General features: G+C 43.8%; 1 protein-coding gene across 1 annotated transcript in view; it reads left to right on the top strand.

The window, feature by feature from the left end:
* The window catches only part of cracr2b (calcium release activated channel regulator 2B), a 207,416-nt gene extending 190,187 nt beyond the window's left edge, over window positions 1–17,229 (top strand). Inside the window, exons 14-17 of the mRNA XM_070898566.1 lie at window positions 5,989–6,103; window positions 12,348–12,455; window positions 14,765–14,841; window positions 16,530–17,229. Coding sequence (XP_070754667.1) covers window positions 5,989–6,103; window positions 12,348–12,455; window positions 14,765–14,841; window positions 16,530–16,617 — 388 coding nt within the window. The 3' untranslated portion in view covers window positions 16,618–17,229. The remainder of the gene's footprint in view (window positions 1–5,988; window positions 6,104–12,347; window positions 12,456–14,764; window positions 14,842–16,529) is intronic.

Genomic DNA, 17,229 nt, shown 5'->3' with positions numbered 1-17,229 from the left:
TCATTGCTTTTGAGAATGCCAGAAACATTTTATGCTCCAACAAGCTGCTTGTATTTTATAACCCATGTAAAAGACATGTGCTGGCATGAGATGGGTCGTCGCATGGAGTCAGGTGTGTATTAGAACAAGCTAACATTGCGGGGAAGTTGCAACCTGTCGCCTATGCCTCCAGGAGCTTGTCTAAGGCCGAGAGGGCCGACAGCATGTTTGAGAAAGAGGCATTAGCGTGTGTGTTCGGGATAAAGAAAATGCATCAGTACCTGTTGGCCTCAAATTTGAGCTGGAAACCGATCACAAACCCCTCATATCCCTTTTCGCTGAAAACAAGGGGATAAATACTAATGCCTCAGCCCGCATACAAAGGTGGGCACTCGCGCTATCAGGATATAACTATACCATCCGCCACAGGCCAGGCACCGAGAACTGTGCGGATGCTCTGTCGGCTACAATTGCCCAACACGTGGGTGGAAATGGCGCAGCCTGCAAACTTGATGGTGGCGCAGCCTGCAGACTTGTTGATGGTCATGATAGCGTTTGAAAATGATAAATAGCCTGTCACGGCCTGCCAGATTAGGACTTGGACCAGCCAAGATCCTCTGCTGTCCTTAATAAAAAAAAAAAACTGTGTACTGCATGGGAGCTGGGCCAGCATCCCTGTTGAAATGTAAGAGCTAATCAAGCCATTCCAGCGGCGAAAGGACGAGCTGTCCATTCAGGCAGACTGCCTGTTGTGGGGTAACCGCATAGTGCTACCCAAAAAGGGCAGGAGACGTTCAGCTCGGATCTCCACAGCACACACCCGGGTATAGTAATGATGAAAGCGATAGCCAGATCCCACGTGAGGTGGCCCGGTATCGACTCTGACTTAGAGTCCTGTGTATGGTAATGCAGCGTGTGTGCTCAGTTGAGCAATGCATCCAGAGAGGCACCACTAAGTTTGTGGTCCTGGCCCTCCAGACCATGGTCGAGGATCCATGTCGATTATGCGGGCCAGTTTCTCGGTAAAATGTTCCTGGTGGTGGTGGATGCTTTTTCAAAATGGATTAAATGTGAAATAATGCCGGGAAGCACCGCCACCACCACCATTGAAATCCTGAGGGCCATAGTTGCCACCCACGGCCTGCCTGACATAGAAACATAGAAAATAGGTGCAGGAGCAGGCCATTCAGCCCTTCTAGCCTGCACCGCCATTCAACGAGTTCATGGCTGAACATGAAACTTCAGTACCCACTTCCTGCTTTCACGCCATACCCCTTGATCCCCCGAGTACTAAGGACTTCATCTAACTCCCTTTTGAATATATTTAGTGAATTGGCCTCAACTACTTCCTGTGGTAGAGAATTCCACAGGTTCACCACTCTCTGGGTGAAGAAGTTTCTCCTTATCTCGGTCCTAAATGGCTTACCCCTTATCCTTAGACTGTGACCCCTGGTTCTGGACTTCCCCAACATTGGGAACATTCTTCCTGCATCCAACCTGTCCAAACCCGTCAGAATTTTAAACGTTTCAATAAGACCCCTCTCACTCTTCTGAACTCCAGTGAATACAAGCCCAGTTGATTCAGTCTTTCTTGATAGGTCAGTCCCACCATCCCGGGAATCAGTCTGGTGAATCTTCGCTGCACTCCCTCAACAGCAAGTATGTCCTTCCTCAAGTTAGGAGACCAAAACTGTACACAATACTCCAGGTGTGGCCTCACCAAGGCCCTGTACAACTGTAGCAACACCTCCCTGCCCCTGTACTCAAATCCCCTCGCTATGAAGGCCAACATGCCATTTGCTTTCTTAACCGCCTGCTGTACCTGCATGCCAACCTTCAATGACTGATGTACCATGACACCCAGGTCTCGTTGCACCTTCCCTTTTCCTAATCTGTCACCATTCAGATAATAGTCTGTCTCTCTGTTTTTACCACCAAAGTGGATAACCTCACATTTATCCACATTATACTTCATCTGCCACGCATTTGCCCACTCACCTAACCTATCCAAGTCACTCTGTAGCCTCATAGCATCCTCCTCGCAGCTCACACTGCCACCCAACTTAGTGTCATCCGCAAATTTGGAGATACTACATTTAATCCCTTCGTCTAAATCATTAATGTATAATGTAAACAGCTGGGGCCCCAGCACAGAACCCTGCGGTACCCCACTAGTCACTGCCTGCCATTCCGAAAAGTACCCATTTACTCCTACTCTTTGCTTCCTGTCTGACAACCAGTTCTCAATCCACGTCAGCACACTACCCCCAATCCCATGTGCTTTAACTTTGCACATTAATCTCCTGTGTGGGACCTTGTCGAAAGCCTTCTGAAAGTCCAAATATACCACATCAACTGATACTCCTTTGTCCACTTTATTGGAAACATCCTCAAAAAATTCCAGAAGATTTGTCAAGCATGATCTCCCTTTTACAAATCCATGCTGACTTGGACCTATCATGTCACCATTTTCCAAATGCGCTGCTATGACATCCTTAATAATTGATTCCATCATTTTACCCACTATTGAGGTCAGGCTGACCGGTCTATAATTCCCTGCTTTCTCTCTCCCTCCTTTTTTAAAAAGTGGGGTTACATTGGCTACCCTCCACTCGATAGGAACTGATCCAGAGTCAATGGAATGTTGGAAAATGACTGTCAATGCATCCGCTATTTCCAAGGCCACCTCCCTAAGTACTCTGGGATGCAGTCCATCAGGCCCTGGGGATCTATCGGCCTTCAATCCCATCAATTTCCCCAACACAATTTCCCGACTAATAAAGATTTCCCTCAGTTCCTCCTCTTTAATAGACCCTCTGACCACTTTTATATCCGGAAGGTTGTTTGTGTCCTCCTTAGTGAATACTGAACCAAAGTACTTGTTCAATTGGTCTGCCATTTCTTTGTTCCCCGTTATGACTTCCCCTGATTCTGACTGCAGGGGACCTACGTTTGTTTTTACTAACCTCTTTCTCTTTACATACCTATAGAAACTTTTGCAATCCGCCTTAATGTTCCCTGCAAGCTTCTTCTCGTACTCCATTTTCCCTGCCCTAATCAAACCCTTTGTCCTCCTCTGCTGAGTTCTAAATTTCTCCCAGTCCTCAGGTTCACTGCTATTTCTGGCCAATTTGTATGCCACTTCCTTGGCTTTAATACTATCCCTGATTTCCCTAGATAGCCACGGTTGAGCCACCTTCCCTTTTTTATTTTTACGCCAGACAGGAATGTACAATTGTTGTAATTCATCCATGCGTTCTCTAAATGTCTGCCATTGCCCATCCACAGTCAACCCCTTAAGTATCATTAGCCAATCTATCTTAGCCAATTCATGCCTCATACCTTCAAAGTTACCCTTCTTTAAGTTCTGGACCATGGTCTCTGAATTAACTGTTTCATTCTCCATCCTAATGCAGAATTCCACCATATTATGGTCACTCTTCCCCAAGGGGCCTCGCACAATGAGATTGCTAATTAATCCTCTCTCATTACACAACACCCAGTCTAAGATGGCCTCCCCCCTAGTTGGTTCCTCGACATATTGGTCTAGAAAACCATCCCTTATGCATTCCAGGAAATCCTCCTCCACCGTATTGCTTCCAGTTTGGCTAGCCCAATCTATGTGCATATTAAAGTCACCCATTATAACTGCTGCACCTTTATTGCATGCACTCCTAATTTCCTGTTTGATGCCCTCCCCAACATCACTACTACTGTTTGGAGGTCTGTACACAACTCCCACTAACGATTTTTGCCCTTTAGTGTTCTGCAGCTCCACCCATATAGATTCCACATCATCCAAGCTAATGTCTTTCCTAACTATTGCATTAATCTCCTCTTTAACCAGTAATGCTACCCCACCTCCTTTTCCTTTTATTCTATCCTTCCTGAATGTTGAATACCCCTGGATGTTGAGTTCCCAGCCCTGATCATCCTGGAGCCACGTCTCCGTAATCCCAATCACATCATATTTGTTAACATCTATTTGCACAATTAATTCATCCACCTTATTGCGGATACTCCTTGCATTAAGACACAAAGCCTTCAGGCTTGTTTTTTTAACACCCTTTGTCCTTTTAGAATTTTGCTGTACAGTGGCCCTTTTTGTTCTTTGCCTTGGGTTTCTCTGCCCTCCACTTTTCCTCATCTCCTTTCTGTCTTTTGCTTTTGCTTCCTTTTTGTCTCCCTCTGTCTCCCTGTATAGGTTCCCATCCCCTTGCAATATTAGTTTAACTCCTCCCCAACAGCACTAGCAAACACTCCCCCTAGGACATTGGTTCCGGACCTGCCCAGGTGCAGACCGTCCGGTTTGTACTGGTCCCACCTCCCCCAGAACCGGTTCCAATGCCCCAAGAATTTGAATCCCTCCCTGCTGCACCACTGCTCAAGCCATGTATTCATCTGCGCTATCCTGCGATTCCTACTCTGACTAGCACGTGGCACTGGTAGCAATCCCGAGATTACTACTTTTGAGTGATGACGGGCCATGTTTCACCAGTGCCGAATTTAAAGAATTCATGACCCGCAATGGGATCAAACATGTCACCTCGGCCCTGTTTAAACTAGCCTCCAATGGGCAGGCAGAGCGGGCAGTACAAACAATCAAACAGAGCCTCAAACGAGTCACAGAAGGCTCACTCCAAACCCACCTGTCCCGAGTACTGCTCAGCTACCGCACGAGACCCCACTCACTCACAGGGGTGCCCCCGGCTGAGCTACTCATGAAAAGGACACTTAAAACCAGACTCTCGCTGGTTCACCCCAACCTGCATGATCAGGTAGAGAACAAGGCGGCAGCAACAAAATGTAAATGATGGTCGCGCCACTGTGTCACGGGAAATTGATCTGAATGACCCTGTGTATGTGCGAAACTATGGACATGGTCCCAAGTGGATCGCGGGCACGGTGATAGCTAGAGAAGGGAGTAGGGTATGGCGGAACATGGGAGTGCATGCTTTACAGATACACAACAGAAACTATTTTCAATGTTAATTTGGGTCAATGGCTGTGTTCCCATCTCGACAGGTACCCATGCAGCAAATTAAAATAAAACAAATTTCTTATCAATGTGTACAGACTGGAAATTTTTTTTAAAATAGGCATCGCTGGCAAGACCAGCATTTATTGCCCATCCCTAGCTGCCCTGGAGACAGTGCGCCTTCTTGAACCTTTACAGTCCACAGATCTGTTAGCTAGGGAGTTCCAGGATTTTGCTCCAGTGACGATAAAGGGATTGACCAATCTATACTGAATGTACAGAATGGCCACAGTTAAATAATATTTGGGAACGTAGAATTAAAAATGGTGAATGTGTGTAGGAGGAGAAATGGAGATAATGTTGGTTGTGCATGAGAAAGTCATGAATGGACCAATATACATGCCTGAGCCACTTGAACTTTACTCGTGTTGTATCTCTCCAGGTGGTCTTCAGAATCTGCCTTACAGACCGTATATTGTAAATGAATAATACGTACGATTAAAACTTTATCGGAGAGCATATAACTAATCCCCATGTCTCTTGAGCTTTTCTAAAATAGAGTTACACATCTTAAATTGATAGCTGATGTGTTGAAATATTTGGCTGAGAAAGATAGCCCGTATGTTGCACGCACAAGTGTTAGTTTTTCCCATCCGCCCACATCCACCTTATATTTGACACTGGTTGTGAGGCAAGGCAGTAAATCATCAGGAGTTAGGCTGACATTGAACTTCAGGTCTAGACTGCAGACTTGAAATGACTCCTACGGTATCAGTAATTTTTAATACATATTTTATTTGTTTTTTAGTTATTTTTTAAAAATGTATTTGATCCGTGATGATTCTCAAATGAGTAAAAACTATTGCGGTGCTGTCAGAGAAACCATCTACAGATAGTTAGTAAGAAATTCTGTGCAGATCTTATAAAATAATTAAATTCATCTGGATGACAAGGCAAGCAGTCTCCTGGTTGTATTTTTTAGGAAACTGTGAGGCAGGTTGTGGTTCAGTTGTGATGTTTTCTTTTTGAAGGTTTCGCAGCATAACCAAGCAGTATTTCCGCAAAGCGGATGGCGTGCTGGTGGTGTATGATGTCACGTCCGAGGCCTCTTTCACTGCCGTCAGGAACTGGATGATCAGCGTCCAGGTAGGAGAGTGAAGAGTTTGTCGAGCAAATAGTGTCCTTTACAAGCTGAAGATATGTTACATTTAACGTCAACTTTTTTTTGGTGAGGGGATGGCTGCAGGAGGAAAAGGGGTATTTACCTTCCCTGGGTAGAGCTGCTATATTTGAGCGTGAACTGGTGCAGAAGATTTGGTGTAGCAATGCGTTTTTTGACACAGTGGTAGAGATGGGCTTGTGCCCGTGATTACCCATTGTGTGAGTTTTGAATCTCGGCTGTGTTAGTCAAGAGATGGTTCTGAATAGTAGCTACTCGGGAGGCAACAATCAGGCTGAGCATCCTCAACCCTTCTGATTTGTAACCCAGTAGCGGGCTTTGGAACACCAAAGGCAGAGGCCTTGAACTACTACTACCATTACCAGCACCACTCTCCCCACAATGTATAGTGCTTTTAACAGAGGAAAATGTCTCGCGGTGCTTCACAGAAATAAAATAGATGTCAAGCCAAAGATGATGATATCTGGAGGGGGACCAAAAGCATGGACAGAGGTGGGATTTAAGGAGGGTCTTAAAGAAGGAGAGGCAAATGAAGAGGCTGAAGTGTTTAGGGGGGGAATTCCAGAATGTATGGCCTACAGCTAGAATCCACAGTTGCTCATAGTGAGGAAAAGGGAAGGAGGGAGGAATGCAATAGGCTGATGCCGGAGGAACGGACAGTTTAGAGGGATGTTTTCGCACTGGAGGAAACTTTAAAGAGCGAGGGGCGAGACCATGAAGGGATTTAAACATGAGAGTGAGAATTTTAAATGAGATGTTTGGGATCCAGAAGCCAATGTAGGTCCGCAAAGACAGGAGTGATGAGTGTGTGGGACTTGGTGTGAAATTGGATACAAGTAACAGAGTTTCGGATTAGTTGAAATTCATAGAGGTAGGAGCAGAGGTGGATGACCTTATAGAGTTGGAAGTGGTTTTTGTGATGGAGTGGATTATGGTTTCAGAGGCTCAGCTCAGTGTCGAACAGTATAGAGTGTGTGAACAGTTTGGCTCAGCCCCAGACTATGGTCAGGGAGACCGATGAACTCAGTCGTGAGGGTGTGGAATTTATGGTGCGGGCTGTAGATGATGGCTTTGGTTTTCCCAGATTTTAACTGAAGCAACTTGTGGCTTATCCAAGACTGCATGTCAGATGAGCAATCTGACTCCACAGGGGTATGAGAGGTGGTGGAAAGGTACATCCGGGTATTACAAAGTACTTACAGCACAGAAACAGGCCATTCGGCCCAACAGGTCCATGCCGGTGTTTATGCTCCATACTAGCCTCCTCCCAACCCTTTTCTTCTAACCCGATCAACTTATCCTTCTATACCATTTTCCTTCATGTGCTGATTTAGTTTCTCCTTAAATGCATCTATGCTATTCGCCTCAACTACTCCCTGTGGTAGCGATTTCTACATTCTAATCTCGCTCTGGGTAAAGATGTTTCTCCTGAATTCCCTATTGGATTTATTAGTGACTGTATTATATTTATGGCCCCTATTTCTGCTCTTGCCCACAAGTGGAAACATCGTCTCTATGTCCTTGAATGTGTTGTCGTCTCCCAAATCCATGCTCATCTTTTCCTCAATTCCATGTTTGAATCCTTCCAATCCAGTTATCTGCGCCTGCCAATACCGAAGCGGCTCTCATCAAAGTCACAAATGCCATCCTTTGTGACTGTGACAAAGGCAAACTATCCCTCCTCGTCCTTCTTGACTTGTCTGCAGCCTTTGACATGGTTGACCATTTCATCCTTCTCCAACGCTTCTCCACCATCGTCCAGCTGGGTGGGACTGCACTCGCCTCGTTCCAATCTTATCTATCTAATCGTAGCCAGAAAATCATCATCCTGCCCCCGCATCATTACCTCTGGTGTACCCCAAGAATCTATCCTTGGCCCCCTCCTATTTCTCATCTACATGTTGCTCCTTGGCGACATCATCTGAAAACACAGCATCAGTTTCCACATGTACGCTGATGACACCCAGCTCTACCTCACTACCACTTCTCTCGACGCCCCCCCCCCCCCCCCCCCCCCTGCCCTCACGGTCTCTAAATTGTCAGACTACTTGGCCAACATCCAGTTCTGGATGAGCAGAAATTTTCTCCAATTGAATATTGGGGAGACTGAAGCCATTGTTTTCTGTCCCCACCACAAACCCCGTTCCCTAGCCACTGACTCCATCCCTCTCCCCAACTTCTGTCTGAGGCCGAATCAGATGGTTTTCAACCTTGGTGTCATATTCGACCCTGAAATGAGCTTTCGACCACAAATCCGCAGCATAACTAAGACCGCCTATTTCCATCTCCGCCCCTGCTTCAGCTCATCAGTTGCTGAAGCCCTCATCCATGTCTTTGTTACCTCCAGGCTTGACTATTCCAAAGTACTCCTGGCTGGCCTCCCACATTCTACCCTATGTAAACTAGAGGTGCTCCAAAACTCAGCTGCTCGTGTCTTAACTCGCACCAAGTTCCACTCACCCATCACCCCTGTGCTCACTGACCTACATTGGCTCTTGGTTAAGCAACACCTCGATTTCAAAATTCTCATCTTTATTTTCAAATGGCCTCCATGGCCTCACCCCTCCCTATCTCCGTAATCTCCTCCAGCGCCACAACCTGAGATGTCGGTGCTCCTCTAATTCAGGCCATCCATGATTGCAATCACTCAACTATTGGTGGCCGTGCCTCCTACATAAGAACATAAGAAAAGGAGCAGAAGTAGGCCATTTGGCCCCTCGAGCCTGCTCCACCATTCAATAAGATCATGGCTGATCTGATCCTGGCCTCAACTCCACTTCCCCGCCCGTTCCCCATAACCCTTGACTCCCTTAACATTCAAAAATCTGTCTATCTCCACCTTAAATATATTTAATGACACAGCCTCCACAGCTCCCTGGGGTAGAGAATTCCAAAGATTCACGACCTTCTGAGAGAAGAAATTTCTGTCTTAAATTAACCCCTTATTCTGAAAATATGACCCCTAGTTCTAGATTCCCCCATGAGGGGAAACATCTTCTCTGCATCTACCCTGTCCAGCCCCCTCAGAATCTTATATGTTTCAATAAGATCACCTCTCATTTTTCTAAACTCCAATGACTATAGGCCCAACCTGCTTAATCTCTTTTCATATGACAACCCCTACTTCTCAGGAATCAACCAAGTGAACCTTCTCTGAACTGCCTCCAATGCAATTATATTCTTCCTTAAATAAGGACACCAAAACTGTACGCAGTACTCCAGGTGTGGTCTTGCCAATACTCTGTACAGTTGGAGCAGGACTTTGCTGCTTTTATACTCCATTCCCCTTGCAATAAAGGCCAACATTCCATTTGCCTTTCTGATTACTTGCTGTACCTGCATACTAACTTGTTGTATTTCATGTACAAGAATCCCCAGATCCCTCTGTACTGCTGCATTTTGTAATCTCTCCCCATTTAAATAGTAATTTGCTTTTTATTTTTCCTACCAAAGTGGATAACCTCACATTTTCCCACATTATACTACATGTGCCAAATTTTTACCCACTCGCTAAGCCTATCTATATCCCTTTGTAGATTCTTTACAGCCTCCTCACAACTTGCTTTCCCATCTATCTTTGTATCATCAGCAAATTTGGCTACATTATACCCTGTCCCTTCATCCAAGTCATTAATATAAATTGTAAATAGTTGAGGCCCCAGCACCGATCCCTGTGGCACCCCACTAGTTACTGTTTGCCAACCTGAAAATGACCCATTTATCCCAACTCTGCTTTCTGTTAATTAGCCAATCCTTTATCTACACTAATTTATTACCTCCAACCCCGTGAGCTCTTATCTTGTGCAGTAACCTTTTATGTGGCAGCTTATCAAATGCTTTCTGGAAATCCAAATACACCACATCCACTGGTTCCCCTTTATCCACCTGTTCGTTATATCCTGAAAGAACTCCAGCAAATTTGTCAAACATGATTTCCCTTTCATAAAACCATGCTGACTCTGCTTGACTGCATTTTGATTTTCTAAATGTCCTGCCATTGCTTCCTTAATGATGGACTCCAGCATTTTCTCAATGATAGATGTTACGCTAACTGGTCAATAGTTTCCTGCTTTCTGTCTCCCTCCTTTCTTAAATAGGGGCGTTGCATTTGCGATTTTCCAGTCCGCTGGGACCTTTCCCGAATCCAGGGAATTTTGGTAGATTACAACCAATGCATCCACTATCACTGCAGCCACTTCTTTTAAGACCCTAGGATGCAGGCCATCAGGTCTAGGAGACTTGTCCACCATTAGTCCCATTAGTTTGCTTAGTATTTTATCTCTAATAACTTATAACCAAGGAGCTATCAGTTATTGGGATGTTTTTAGTGTCTTCTACTGTGAAGACCGATACAAAATATTTGTTCAAAGTCTCTGCCATTTCCCTGTTTCCCATTATTAATTCCCCAGTCTCATCCTCTATGGGACCAACGTTTACTTTAGCTACTTGCTTCCTGTTGCCTAGGCCCCAAGCTCTGGAACTCCCTGCCTAAACCTCTCTACTTCTCTACCTCTTTCTTCCTTCAAGACGCTCCTTAAAACATACTACTTTGACCAAGCTTTTGGTCACCTGTGCTAATTTCTACTTATGTGGCTCGGTGTCAAATTTTTTATCTCATCATACCTCTGTGAATCGTCTTGTGATGTTTCACTTCATTATAGGTGCTATATAAATACAAGTTGTTGTTGCCTACCCTATCAAATCTTTCATAATCTTGAAGAGCTCTATCAGGTCACCCCTTTAGAGAAAAGAGCCCTAGTCTGTTCAATCTTTTCTAATAGGTATAACCTCTCAGTTCTAGTATTTCTAGTACATAATTTTTGCACCTTCTCCAGCGCCTCTATAACCTTTTTATAATATGGAGACCAGAACTGTTCACAGAACCCCATGTGGTCTAACCAAAGTTCAATATAAGTTTAACATAACATAAATACTCTGTATCTAACCTGTGTTGTACCTGCTCTGGGAGTATTTGATGAGACAGTGTAGAGGGAGCTTTACTCTGTATCTAACCCATGTTGTACCTATCCTGGGAGTGTTTGATGAGGCAGTGTTGCCAACTTGTATGTGGAAGCAGACCCTGTGTCTGTAGATGATATCTCCAAGGGGCAACATTTAGATGAGAAAGAGGGTCAAGGATAGAGCCTTGGAACTCCTGAAGTAACCGGTGCAGAGGTGGGAAGAGAAGCCATTGGTAGGGATATTATAATAACAGTCAGATAGGTAAGACTGTGACCAAGCGAGGGCAGTCACATGGAGCCAGACAATGGAGAAGAGGCATTGAAGGAGGATAGTATGGTTCACCTTGCCAAAGGAACAAAGAGGACAAGGAAAGATAATGAACCACAATTGGAATCATACAGAATGTAGTTCGTGACTTTGGTTGGTGCTGTGGGAGAGGCAAAAACCTAATTGAAACAAGAAATTGTGGGTGGAGTTGGCAGGGATATGGGAGGCAACAAATTGTTCAATGACTTTGGAGGGCAAAGGTAGGTTGGAGATGGGGTGCAAGTTAATGAGGACTGAGCAGCTATGGATGGATTTTTTAAGGACAGGGTGATGGCAGCAGTTTTGAAAGGGAGGGGACAGTGCCTGAGGAGAGGGAACCAATAATGTGCCTGAGGAGAGGGAGACTCTAGCCCAAATTCATGAACAACGTGACCATTCCATTTTGTAACTGCCCATCCTTACGGCCCTTCTGAATGAGATTTCCAATCTGTGTTGACTTGTTGAAAGTTTCTGTTGTGGATCAACAAACAAAAGGAATTGGGTGGATGCTGCCCAACTTAGTTAGGCTGTGCTATGTTCAAAACTAGGCCTCAGAATTGAAACCCAACAAGCCACTCAGCCCTCTGATGATTGGTGTGTAGGAGGAAATAACTTGGAATACAATGTCAAGTAATACCAATTTGTATAAATCCCCTCCCCCTCCCCCCCCCCCCCCCCGCACCTCACTGTGGGATGGAGATCCTCTGGAGATAGATTTGAGTGACGGGAAACCATGAAACTGTAGGCTGTGTCCGACTGGGTGAGAAACGAGCACTATGTTATGATACGACAAGACTTCACACAACTATTGTGATTTGTTCAATGTTATCTGTCAGTTTTATCCCCTTTTTGGATGTTTTTTAATCTAGGTTTCAGGAGCAGAAATGAAAATTAATGTATCTTCTAAAATAAAGAGAGTTTCTTACTATTCTGATTAAACAGGAAGGAATGGACGAAAGGGCAGTTATTTGTCTACTTGGCAACAAGATAGATGTTCTAGACTGTGAAACACGACGGGTGTCAAAAGCAGAAGGTGAAAGGTTAGCGGAGGTAAGCAGAACTTTGATTTCAGGTCTGTGACTATATTTTGGATCATAAATTGCTGCATGCAATGAATGCAGAATATAAGATGCATGACAGTCATTTACACCCGTACAAAGAATAATATAGTCAACTAGATTGCTTCTGGTTGACTGGTGAATCATTCGCATTAATCCATTTTGAAAGTGTTGCTTAGTTTGACTATTTTAGGGTTGTAAAATGACAACCAGCTCTGGAATTTTGCACTTTCTCTGGGATTGTCAATGTCCCCACTGGATTAGCTTCAATCAATCTTTGAGGCCATAAAGATAATGAGTATGGAATAACCTTTTAGTGTGACATTTACACTACTTAAATAAAAATACCCCAGGAGCAATTGAAATATGTAAGTGTAGATTGTTCTGCTATACATACTCGTATTGGGAGATCCACTGCACGTGACTTTTTAAAATAAATTAAATGAAACAAAATCAGTATCTAATATGCCACTAATAAATCCAATTGGGAATTCAGGAGAAACTTATTTTATTAGACTGGTTCCTACCACATGGAGTGGTTGAGGTGAATAGCATTGATGTCTTTAAAGGGAGTCGAGATAAGTACATTCAGAGGCCGAACTCCAAACCATCAGCAACATCTTCACCAAGGCGTACGAAAGCATGGGCTTTAAACTAAACATCCATAAGATAAAGGTCCTCCACCAACCTAACCCCACCTCACAGCACTGCCCCCCAGTCATCAAAATCCACGGCGCAGCCTTTGTCAAGGTGGACCATTTTCCATATCTTGGGAGCCTACTATCAGCAAGGCACACATTGACGACAAGGTCCAACATCACAGTCAGTGTGCCAGCACAGCCTTCGGTCGCCTGAGGAAGAGAATGTTTGAAGACCAGGACCTCAAATCTGGCACCTAGCTTATGGTCTACAGGGCAGTAGTGATACCTGCCCTCCAACATAGCTCAGAGATGTGGACCATATACAGTAGACATCTCAAAGTGCTGGAGAAGTATCACCAGCGCTGCCTCTGCAAGATCCTGCAAATCCGCTGGGAGGGTAGATGCACCAAAGCCAGTGTTCTCGATCAGGCCAACATCCCCAGCATCGAAGCACTGACCACACTCGACCAGTTCCGTTGGGCAGGTCACATCATTCGCATGCCCGACACGAGACTCCCAAAGCAAGTGCTCTACTCGGAATTCCTACATTGCAAATAAGCCCCGGGTAGGCAGAGGAAACAGTTCAAGGATACCCTCAAAGCCTCCTTGATAAAGTGCAACGTCCCCACTGACACCTGGGAGTCTCTGGCCAAACACTATCCTAAGTGAAGGAAGTGCATGCGGGAGGGTGCTGAGCACCTCGAGTCTCGTCGCTGAGAGCATGCAGAAACCAAACGCAAACGAGCAGAAGGAGCATGCGGCAAACCAGACTTCCCACCCACCCTTTCCTTCAACCACTGTCCCACCTGTGACAGAGACTGTAATTCCTGTATTGGACTGTAGTCACCTGAGAACTCACTTTGAGTGGAAGCAAGTCTTCCTTGTTTTTGAGGGACTGCCTATGATGATGATGAGATAGGTACATTAGCGATGAAGGAACATGAAGTAAATAGAGTGGGAGGAGGTATGAACATTGGCATAGGCCATTTGGCCCAACCGGTCTGTTATCCGCTGTAAATTCTATGTCATATCTGTGACAATGATGCTTAATCATGACGGCTACGAGAAAGAAATCCCTTTAATGTTCTCATCATATCATGTTGAGGCAAGTGAATGACTAGAAATTGCAGTAATCCTTTTGGATGTGTTCCAAAACTATCTGCTGAGTCCAGATGGAGATAGGAAAGAGGGACATTTACCTTCTCTTGGTAGGAACCTACATTTAAATTTTGGTATGACTAATCCTGTCGCCTATTATTTATTTGTTCTCAGATGTGGGTGACGCTGGAATGGCTGCATTTATATAAGTGGCTTCTCCTTGAACCTCCTTGAACGTTTTTAATGTGTTGTCACTTGACTTGCTGAAACTACAGTATGAATAGGTGTCATTGTGGAAATTACTGGGTATAAAATATATCCTTTGGCCACTTGAAAGTATAAACAGTCTATTGGCAGCAATTGTATTCTGATATATTCAATCTTCAACATGAATTACATAGCACCTACAGCTCAGAAACGGGCCATTTGGCCCAGGGATATTAATGTATTTATAAGGAAGCTATTTCTGTCCCTGTCTTGTAAGCTGAGATCAAAGTTCAATCTGTAACACACGCAGCACCTTTAAAACAATGATTAACAAAACTATATTTTTTTAAATTAGGAGTACAATGCAGTATTCTATGAATGCAGTGCCAGATCAGGGTACAACATAATGGAACCACTGATGCATGTGGCAAGGTAAATTGTGATTTCCTTGGCTGTATTTGTGCATTTATAATATGTTTGCTTGAAACAGTAAAACTGTCTAAAATCCATCTGTTCTTCCACTGTGTCCATCAGCTTTGCCATTGGTAGATACAAAAAGAAGAATAAAGATTATCTAGCATTTCATAGTCTCTAAGTTTTAGAGCAACACTTCAAACGTTAAGTTTACCAATGGGGGATCTTTTGCGTCCACCTGAGGGGCAGACATGGCCTCGGTTTAAGGTCTCATCAGAAAGTTGATGCTTCTGACAATTCAGTACTCCCTCAGTACTGCACTACCTCAGTAATGCACTCGTATCAGCCTAGATTATGCGCTCAGGTCTCGAGTGGGGCATGAACCCATGACCTCCTGACTCAGAGGCAAGAGTGCTACCACTGAGCCAAGGCTGACATTTGAAAAGTATTGAGCCTTTAGGATAACCGATAGCTCGGAGATTACAAGGTGGTAATGCGTGGAAGGATTGAGGGGTCAGAATGGTGTATCCTATGAAAGTGAAGCTCATGTGCCTATATCATTCTAAACAAATTGAGTATCTCAATGTTTTTATATATTTGCATCTGACACTTGCTGACTTTAATGATAAACGGGCACATGTAGAATTCTTGTCTTTTATGGAATTTTCAAAAGTATACATTTACATATGTTTTATAAAGCTGTTGTATACTTTGTACAGTGACTGAGAGGAATGCAGTGCTCAATCCAGATATCTCAGTAAGAATATGCTTGTGCTGAGAGCAATACTGTGCAAGAGATTGATAATGCAGGTGTTGAGACAATCTGCTTGTTCTTGGTTTCTGGGGAATTACTTAGGCCTGGGGATCAGGAATAGGGAAGAAGGCCCTGGTTGTGCAGGCTGTGCTCACAAGGGCGTGGGAGGATGGGAGCAATTTGTGCTGAGTAAGCCTCGAAGAATAGGCCCACACTGGCTGGTATTTCTCCAGTTCCATGCAGAGGCTGGACATTTGATTTAATTAACTTGATAACTTTTTTTAAATCTGGATTTGCAGATTGAGCAATAAATGACTGAATGTGAAATTGCAGGCAGACAAAAAAAGTACTTACAAGTGCATCATGTGATTCAAACTGCAGTGATACTAGTCTGTGTGATTCATCAACTTACATTTATATAGCACCTTTTAACATAGCAAAGCATCCCAAGGCACTTTGCAGGATCGTAATCAGACAAATAATTGAAACCAAGCCAAAGAAGGAGACATTAGGACAGATGACCAAAGCTTGGCAAAATATATAGATATTGAGCATTTTAAAGGAGGGGGGAAAAGGCAGAGAAGTTTAGACTGTCGGAATATTGGACCATGCGATTCAAAGTGCAGTGATACTCGAACACTGTGATCTAAACTGCATTGATATTGGGCATTAAGATTCAAACTGCAGCTATAGTTTTATTCTGCGATTCAAATTGCAGTGAAGCGAACTGTTAATTTAAATAGTGCAGGAAATAATGGGCTTGCATGACAATTGCTTAAGGACCTTTTTCTAAATCCCAGCCAACAAGTTGGCATGTCATGTGAAAATATGCTTTACCAAAACGAGATGCATTGTAATTCTAAGGTTGTTAAATCGTACTGTTTTGATTAAATACTGAAAATGCAAAAGGACTGATAGTTTTTGTTTTCATTTTTTTATAAACTATTTGCAGATTGCTGAGTGAGCAGGAAGACAAACAGAGAGAAGATGCTTTGCATTTAAATGATGACTGTAACAAGAAAAAGGGCTGCTGCAAATGAAAGTGAACACAGGACCACTCACCACTGCCACCAGAAAAACAAGGTGATAGAAAAAATTGGTGGCCTCACTCGACATTCCTGAGCTATAGGAACTTGCCCTTAATGTTTTACCATGTTTGCCTTTAGAACCATTCCTGCCTTTGAACCTAGAGACACTTTAGTTTTTGGTATGTATTGTGGTGACATGTGCCTTGTCTCCAGTGTCACACTAATTTCTACTTTGTGCAACACACTGTGGTAAAGACCCTACAGCAGACAGATTCCTGCAGTCTTAAGTATGTAATGTAACTTCAGAATAGACATGACCACATCTTGCTAAGCATCGCCGATTCCTGCAGTTGATGTTTGAAGTAGCATTCACCTGTTGATGAACCATTTTCTGTTGCATAGGGTGAATACATTTTTCAACATACTGGCTACTTGATGTTAAGCAATCTTGTGGCAAGGGATGGATTTGTTGAAACATTAACCTGCTTCACAAATATATCTACTGACTATATTAATATTTCAAGATAGTCTTGACTTGTAAATGGCATCCACCATTATTTCACATTACAATAATGTAGTAGCAGCATACCTTAATGAGGTCTTAAAAATGTTAATAAGGTCCAA

Source organism: Pristiophorus japonicus, chromosome 14 (assembly GCF_044704955.1).
Source record: "Pristiophorus japonicus isolate sPriJap1 chromosome 14, sPriJap1.hap1, whole genome shotgun sequence".
Taxonomy (NCBI): Eukaryota; Metazoa; Chordata; class Chondrichthyes; family Pristiophoridae; genus Pristiophorus; species Pristiophorus japonicus.
The sequence above is the reverse complement of the archived record's forward strand: the minus strand, read 5'-3'. Positions and strand labels throughout refer to the sequence as shown.